We start from the raw sequence: 9,047 nt of genomic DNA on the forward strand, positions 1-9,047 counted from the left end.
ACAATACTATACAGAGAGATGACAGAGTTGCATGACTTCAATTTAGCTGATACAGATGTTTTCGATTAAGAAGTACAGAAGCTTTCAACACATATAATTGGTACCATTTTGTTTATAAAGAATAGATGGTATAAAATATGCAAAGTACAAACAGTATATTCGTTCCAGGTTTCAACAGGCTCAATTAAGATACACAGGCCAAGAGCAGCTGTATACTAAATCATACAGATCAAATATGCTGTTTTAGAATCACAAAGGAAAAAGCTAAACAAGACAAATAATCCTTTGTGTAGACTCTAATAAGGTCTTTTGTATAACACAGGAAATCAAAGATTTCCCTTTCACCTGGTGTGATGCTAATATTTCTAGCTATAAATGCATATAACAACAACAAAAAAAAAACATTGTTCAGTATACCTCTGTCCCTCTTTCAGCAGCTCTATGTCTGGTGGCCTGCAAAAAGAAGATACGGAGTGAAGATTTTTCTCCTAAACCAATGCTCTTGGAATACACATTAGTATAGAGAATCACAGAACAGTTGAGGTTGGAAGTGACCTCTGGAGATCATCTAGTCCAACACCACCTGCTCAGTCAGCTAGAGCAGGTTCATTTGTGTTCACAGAACATGACTCGTGTGTTTGCAGCACAGTGCTGTTATGCTGAGCAACATTTAATAGAATCAGCAAGTCATAGTTAGCCAGAAGGGACCTCTGGAGGTTTCCAGTTTGACCTCCTGCTTATAATGTGATTTCACCAGCTTTACATTAGGTCAGCCACAGTTTCACAAAGCCAAATTTTGGAAACCTTCAAACATGGAGATTCTGCTGTGCTCTTAGGGCAAATTTTTGTCCATATGTCCAATCCGACCCCCCCTCCCACACACACCATAATTTGTGGCCATCACCCCTTGTTGTCTGACATCAATCAAGAAGCTCTGTCATCTTTGCAACTTTCTTTCAAGTAGGTGTAGATTGCTACTAGACCACCCTTTGGTCTCCTCTTCAAACTTAACATGCCCAGCTCTCTCAACTTCTCCACACAGGTCACAAAATTCCTATAGGARAAATACTCCTCGGCAGTTTATAGGAAAATGCCCCAAATTCATAAAGAAAACATGTATCTTAATATTTAGGGTGTCTTTACTTATTTGAAATATTACTTTGTTAGAAATTAGGCTATCAAGTTATACTGCTTTAAGAAAATGAAGTTCAAAGGTTTCCAGAAACTCTAAGAAGCATCATTAAACAGATTCTGAACAGTTTCCTCCTAAAGTTCTAATTGCAGTTTATGTCCTTCAATTCAGTTATGAGGCAGTTCCTATATGCCTTATCCAACACTTAAAGTTTAAATCCTCACCCATCCTTCTCACGAATGAAAGAAAACCTTTTAAGCATGTGCCAAATGCAAGTCAATGCAGTAACACCTTAAGATTAGACAGTATAAAAAACAGGTTTAAAAAGATGCAAGCTGCACCATTCACATGAATGAACTGAGTCTGGAAACTAAAGGTGATAACATAAAATGATTTAAATTATTAACACCAAGTAACTTATCTTTAGAGTTTTAAGTGAAGCCATACACTACCTGGATTGTTTTTTTGGGGGGTGGAGGGGTAATAATGTACCACTCAGCACAAATAATTAACTGTGTCAGGTATATCAGAAGCGTATGCTTTTGATGTTAGCAATAAAGGGAGATTTTATAAATATTTTCTTTAAAAAACAGCAAAACAATATCACCAAAATACTGGTAAGCTTCTCTAAACATTTGATTAAGAGATTGATTTTACCTACTAGAATTCCTCAGATCAGATCAGGCTGCTCTAAACCACTTCTGCCATTGATCAGGTATTTCATATGACTGATCTGAGCTGTGAAACTGAGCTTACAGACTTAGTTTCTGCTTGTTTCTTCTGTTGAAAACCAGAAGATTACGAGAAGTAGTGTCTTGGAGAAAGAAAGCTGAATAAACTCAGTTGAATGTTCTCTATGCAGGTATTTATTATTAAACAGTGTCACCCAGTGGAGCAGTCCATTATTTGCAAGCCTTTGTTTCCTAAGCTAGTGAACTCATTAAAACGGGGACCGTATTACAGTCTTCGAAATGCGTAGTTTTAAGCAGTAAGAACAGGAAACGGGCAATCTGACATTAGCATTTTACTCAGGATAAAGAAACTCTTCATGCTACAGGTCTATTTTCAGGTGCAAGCATTCAGGGTCTAACCTTAAGACTAGCCCTAGTGCTCTCCTAAAATTAGAAGCTCTCTTGTAACAGGATAAAATGAATTAATCCTGTACACTATATGGCTTGTAAAAATCCAATCCTAACAAATACACTTTTATATTAATATGAATTGATTATTATCAATGACTATTCCACCCTCTAAGCTAATATAGTCATGTCTATTGTGTACTCATGAATAGTATTGATTCATGTCAATATACTAATTAATACAGTAACACCACTTTTAAAATGAACACCATGTTAAGCTAACATGTTAGCATCAGTTAACATCAGTTACCTCTACTTCAGCCTAACCATTCTGATACATCATAGCCAATTAATTAGCATTGCAGCTTGGATAGAGAAATTAATATTTTCAAAATGAGCAATGAATATATAAAGTTATACTTGCTTTTCTTCTTCTCGCATCCATACTGGACTTTTGGAAATTTGAGCTTCAAAATATTTAGATGCTCTGTAGCAAAAGTTGCTGCAAAAACACTGGGAACAAGAGAGAGAAAGCAGACAAAATATGACTAAAGACATCTTTAATACTCAAAGAAAGGTACACAATTCACGTTCCTAATACCTGTAAAATTCAGGTACCAGTTCATATTTCTTTTTAGGTCTATGTCTAGGCTTTTAATTCATCATGAGAAATCAAACCTAACAAATAGCCCTATACCATGCCCAACAAACCACTTGTAACTTTTTCCTCCCTCTGGTCCTCTTTTTTGCACTTCTATTATGTACTGAGAACCAAACCTGTATCAGGTTCTACAGAATAATAATAAACATTCAAAAACAATCTCTAACCCAACAAGCTGGCCATACTGTTTAAAGACATGCAATGCAATTCAGATGTTTAATGATGAAAATTTGTAATACACATTTTGGTCAGCACTGAACTTTGATTTTTTGCAATACCCCAGAATAACACCTAAAATTTTGCAGCACCTTTGAGAAGTTAGCTGGCACACTTGCAGTAGGGAATAAGACAAAACATCCCAGTTCTTCCCAGAGCTATGCTTGGTAACTTGAGAAAGCAATTGTTGGAATTTTGTGTATCCCCAGAGTTATAATCAGAAGAAAGGAAAGTAAATAAGGACACTGAATAAATCTGTTCTGGAACTAGAAGCATTCATCCTGCAATTTAAGGTATTTTCACGAGCTGTTTATTGTGTATCTTGTGAGCAGGCACTGAAGACTGTTACTCAAGCATGCCCATAAATATGCTTAAATAAAGAAACAGACTTTGTAAAGAAATAGATTTTATACTGAAAAGTCCTTAAAAAAAAACCCTATAAAGGTAATTACACTATGGAATGCATAGGATGGAATTTATATTGCACTGTTACAGACATTTGAGAATTAAAAGAACGTGCACTTTGATCCCACAACAAAAGCTTGCTGACTATGCTGGAGCAAAATGGAAAATACTTGCTCACAAATACGTCTTTAATAGATCAGCATTACCACATTCAAACAACCTGCTATTAGAGTACAACTTTCCATGTTATGCATAAATTTAGAAAGGAAGATAACAGCTTGTTCTTTCCAAAGACAGCATCCAGAAACTGAAACACGCTACCTAGGAATTTCATATTCTAGCGATTCATGAAAGTGATTTTTGTAAGAACCAAACATATTAGCTCTGAGTCAAGCCTCTGTGTGAATGTTCTTACAAAATGTATTTCAGGTCTTGAGACAGTATTAAATACATTTTAGAAATAGCTTGTTACCATACCTTTCTTTCAGTAATATCATAAACTCTGTTTGTTTTTGTCGAAATTCTGTACTTCTGTTTTGGCACCTAAAATGATATGCCTTCATCAGCATGACTGTAATTACCATCATGACTTTACAGAAAACTCAATTCTTAATTCACATATTAGAAATGAATTACATACCCCAACCACCTAATCTCTAAATTCTCTTGGTATTACCTCCTCTGATGTGAGAACTGCAATTTATCATTAATCATTTACGTTCTGCTATCAGTAGAAAACAACTTCAGACCTACCAGACACTCTGCGCTGACAGTAAAGCAATGGAACTGCTATGGGAGAAACTTTACACATGTATAAGCATTGGGCAATTACATATATGGCCTTTTCTAACCCTTCTCTATTTATACACCTGTGAGATTGTACTGTTAGAGACTGCCCCCCAATGTAAACACAAAGAGGAACTTACATAAAATATAATGTAGTTACCAAGTGAATTTCTGTGGGGACATATGAAGTGCAAAAGAGCAAACTTTTCTACCTGAACAGTTTTTTTTCAGATAATCAGGTATACCACAGCTGGAATCACATCACAGGTTATACAACTGAACTTCAAGTTCTGCTTAAGCAAGCTCTGAAGTACCATATTTAAGTGTGACTATGATCTTTACACAAGCAACACATTTTTAGAGAAAACGTATATGCACTCATATAGTAATATTCCTGCATTGTATTATTTTTTTCACTTCAGTCCTTCTCACAGAGATATGTGGTCTCATCGAGGAAGAAGCTAGATTAGAAAGTTTCTGCATGCATAAAGAAAGGCCACAAAGCCATTCCTTATACATCTTTATTACTGTCAAAATAGATGCCAAGGGATTCAGTCATAAAGCAATGACTGTCAACTGATCAGGTTTAACCTTTTACTTCAGAAGGACTATACTGAAATGGAGTTATGGGACCACTGGCCCATTACTTGATAATACCTTAATCCATGTTTAAAATTGTAAGCTTAAAATTAAAAATAAAACGCAAGAAAATTAAAAAATGCTAACAGCATTTTGATAAGAGCATTAATAAAAAGCAACTTACGTTTTCCAGTTTATTTTGACACAGAGGATAACCGCAGAGTTTGATGATAGAACGTTCATCAACAATGTCTTTATAGTGAGATGGTGTAATAAGTTTTCCCTAAAATGACAAGAAAATAGTTCATCACAGATATTATGCATGTGAATATTTTTAATTTTATAATAGTATCTAATTAATAAACAGTATTTAGAACTTACAGAGTAAAAATAGTAAAATGGTGAATGAACAGAGAAAGAAGCAAGATACACCCACTTTTCTTTACTTAGTAAAAAAGCATCATTATTTTGTCTTTAGCATGACACATTTTCAAAATTTTCCTCTTCTGACATATTATATACGCCTATTTACCAACACTTTTTATACTCTTGCAGCTACATTCTTCCATGCCGTCGTTCCCCCCCCCCGCAAGATATCTAAATATTGACAAAAGGTGGAAAAGGTAGTTGTTTCCTTTCCTGCAGAAATTTCTGCAATTTCAGAAAGTTTCCTCTTCTTATCTGCACAATCCCAAAACACTTGGAAGTCTTTTGAGCTCCTCCCCCCCCATTCCATTCACAAAAAAGCCYTCATGCAGAATTATATACTGGGCTACAGTACTCATATCAAGGAAAAACTTAACTAACTTAAGCCCTCTCCCAAATGTATTGAGCTTGGTGAGGAAAGTTTCACCTAAACTATCTATTTTGTAAAAACAGCTTTTAGTATGATGAACTGCTTTTTGATTTTTATTATTAGAAAGAAAACATTTTATGGAATCATTTTCAGCTAACTATAATATCAAGTAAAAATAATTGCAGTTATATTCCTAGGCATGKTCACAGAACTGCTGACAAGTTAATTCCCACTGCACAACACAGTCATCCTGAGCTTGATCTCTCAGCTTTGGCCAAATGAAACTATCCTGTATTTGGCCTGGATCATGCAACTAAATCTGGACTCAATTCACCATATGTGGTCACTTTTCTCCTACTGTGGCAAGAGTTTCCACTCTATGTACCATTTCCAATTTGGTCATGAAAAACTTAGCTAGGAAACACACATACACCAGAACTGTAACATGTTCTCTGCAGAGCTTCACTTCAGGTAACTCCAGCAGGAGTAATCCTTGTACAGTGCCAGCAAAACTGCTGCTGGATAAACTTCAGGACAAAGAGTAGCATTACAGAAACTTTCCCTAAATCCACAGAGGAGGTGATCTGGACCTACCATTTTAATATTTCACCCATCAGTCAGGAGCACAAGATGCATAAATGAAGGCTGTAGTAATAAAGTGAGTATTCATAAGTGTATACAGTCCTTCAAAAATACAGCATATTTTCACTGCAAACCCCCTGAAAAATGATAATTGTCATCAGATCTGAAGAGATCTGTCTACTCTAAACTGCAGAAAATTGTTCCAAGAACTTGGAACTTTTAAAGTTGAACACTAAGATACAAAATGGTATAAAAACTTGCAACACTTACAGAATTCACAAGGAACTCTTCAGTAATGTTCTCTTCCAGCAGTTGTTCAACAGTATATAGTGCTTTTTTCTCAAATTCAATTTTCTTTCTAATAGCAGCCTCCAGGGCTGCTTTCCTGTAACAGAACAGACACTGAATGACAGAGAGCGGACTCCTGTGAACAATTCACCCAGTCATATCTGTATCTTTTTTCTGAAATACAGCAGCTTATATTTTTCTGCATTTCACCATGGTGGCCTAACAAGTAATTGGACTACTAATTTTGTAACAGCCACAGCCACCAAACCAGTTTCCAACCTTGGTTTACTTTTATCTTCCCCATAGTCAGAAAAAGCATTGACTCTTACTGGCAAAAGACCACAGAAGAATGAACTAAAAGCCTTCAAGAGGGAGAAGAATCATCCATTTGGTAAGTAAATACATTATTGCCAAAAGATAACTAACTATATCAGTAGGTTTGCTGTGCTGTGACACTTTAAAAACAAACAAACAAAAACCCCAGAGAGCTCTGTAAGAAGAGATAATTTTTGTTAGACCAACCGATATAATAGGGAAAAAGCAGACATTTTTTGCACGCACAGAAACCCTACCTTAGGACTGCTCTATTACCCCAAACCAGTTCTCCCGACAGAGGAGGCTCAGGAATGTAAGAACTCAAAGGCAGGAGTACACTTTTTACTACATAAGCGCGTAACTATACCTCTGAGCAGCATCTTCATTCTTCAGAGCAGCTGAATGCTTATTTCCTAGAAATCAAATACATAAATCAGTATATTTTCTTCCTTTAAAATACATTTTAAGCAGTGTTATAGGTAAACGCGACAAATTGACAACCACTCGGGCCGGGTTGCATAAATTCCAATTTAATAGAATAATTGAGCAAGTTACAAGTAAGCAAAACAGCGCTGGGCGGCCGGGGGAGTCTCCTGCTCCACCAACGGCGCGCGCGATCCCCCCCCTCACAGTCTCCTTATATGCGATTCCAGCCCCGGGTATATGTGGCACTTCCTGTAACTTCTGCGGCTGCGCCGGCTGTTGCTAGGGGGTCTTCTTCAGCCTTCTGGTGGTCGTGGGGATGAAGGCTGGAGTCTTCCTCTGCGTTGTGTGTGGTGACCCTCAGGTCATGCATATATTTTACAATTGTGTGACCTCGCCATTGCCATATTAGGCTATCTAAACTAACATCGCCGCCTCGCTGGCTCCACTTAATTGTCTCAGGCGGGGTACATGCCCTTATTGCAGGATGTTGTGGGTTTAGCCCGTAATTAGCGCCTCGTTTCACCGTAAAATCACTTCCCGATTTGATGTAGCAAACTAGCACCTATCACAAGCAGTGAACAAACAGAACTCTCATGTTTCCATACTTAGCCACTGTACAAACGGTTTTATCCAGGAAAACATTACAAACTCCAAACTGTAAACATGATCAAGACAGTGGCTTAGGAACCTGACTTTTGGTGGCAGCGCGTAGCTACAGTAAGCTAGTGACTCATTCAGCAGCTAGCTGGACACAATTTTTGTATGCGAGAGGACAGACAGGCGTAACTGTACTCTCATCTGACACGCTCTGCATAATGAGCGAGCCGGAGGAATAAACGTTTGTGCCCGAAAAATTTTGCACCAACCTGGCTGAGCGTGGCTCTCTGCCGGAGAGCCCGGCTCTCCCCCGCGGCCACACCGCTGGGAAGCGACGCCCTTCTGCGCTGCCCCGTCGCTTCGCTTCGCGCGGGGCAGCCGCAGGCCACGCAGGCCCTCGGCCTGGCACAGTCACCGGGGGACACGCCGGGGACACCGGGACGCGCCGGGAGAGCACCGCCGGCGGCAGCGGGGCCCGGCCTGCGCCAGCCTCGCTCCCCGCTCCCCCTCGCCAGCGCAGGCTACCAGGACGGGCAGATTCAGGTGCCGACACGTCCGACGCCCCCGCAGAGCCCCTTCCTCCCTGCTACCGCCCGTCGTCTCCGTGGATATGGCACCACTTTTTTTTCTTTTTTTTTAAACATGAAGCCATTTTCAGTGCTTTCTGGATAGTCAATAGCTGCTCCCCTTTCCCTGAGGGAAGGCAGGGCAGCAGGCAGGAAACAAAAAGCAGACCGGTGCGCTTCACGTGTGGGTTTTCAGGGTTTGCGATGAGCTGTGAAACGCGGCGCGTCTGACGCCCAGCGCACGGCGGCGGGGGCCGCGGCGGCAGGAGCGGGGGCCGCAGCTCCGCGCGGCCCGAGGGGGGGGCAGCACCGCCGCCGCCCACCCCTTCCCGGCCCCACCGAGCTCACGGCAACCTCTAGAGCCCCCTCCAGCCCCGCAGGGCGGCCAGGAGCCCCGCCGGGAGCCGTTCCAACCGCCGTCGCCGCACAGGCGACAGCAGAGACCCCGGGGAACCCTCAGGCCCTCTCCCCCCCGCCCCCCCCCGGTGCCGCGAGTTGGGTCGTTCCGGTGGAGCGGCCTCAGGGCACAGGGAGAGCCCACGGCGCCGCAGGCGGGGGGAGTGCGCGGAGCCTACCTGCGCGCCGCCGGCTCGGCTTCCCCTTCGCGCCGCCCTGCGGC

General features: G+C 40.7%; 1 protein-coding gene across 1 annotated transcript in view; it reads right to left on the bottom strand.

Annotated features, from left to right (window-relative positions):
* Positions 1 to 9,046, bottom strand: part of RPAP2 (RNA polymerase II associated protein 2) — a gene marked incomplete at its 5' end in the record, with an annotated part of 45,325 nt that extends 36,279 nt beyond the window's left edge. The window contains 7 exons of the mRNA XM_026057588.1: positions 418 to 453; positions 2,636 to 2,724; positions 3,971 to 4,036; positions 5,043 to 5,141; positions 6,507 to 6,621; positions 7,207 to 7,252; positions 9,004 to 9,046. Of these exons, the coding sequence (XP_025913373.1) occupies positions 418 to 453; positions 2,636 to 2,724; positions 3,971 to 4,036; positions 5,043 to 5,141; positions 6,507 to 6,621; positions 7,207 to 7,252; positions 9,004 to 9,046 (494 nt within the window). The remainder of the gene's footprint in view (positions 1 to 417; positions 454 to 2,635; positions 2,725 to 3,970; positions 4,037 to 5,042; positions 5,142 to 6,506; positions 6,622 to 7,206; positions 7,253 to 9,003) is intronic.
* Position 9,047: the final 1 nt, after the last annotated feature.

This window comes from Apteryx rowi, unplaced genomic scaffold, assembly GCF_003343035.1.
Source record: "Apteryx rowi isolate R43461 unplaced genomic scaffold, aptRow1 scaffold_14, whole genome shotgun sequence".
Classification (NCBI taxonomy): domain Eukaryota; kingdom Metazoa; phylum Chordata; class Aves; order Apterygiformes; family Apterygidae; genus Apteryx; species Apteryx rowi.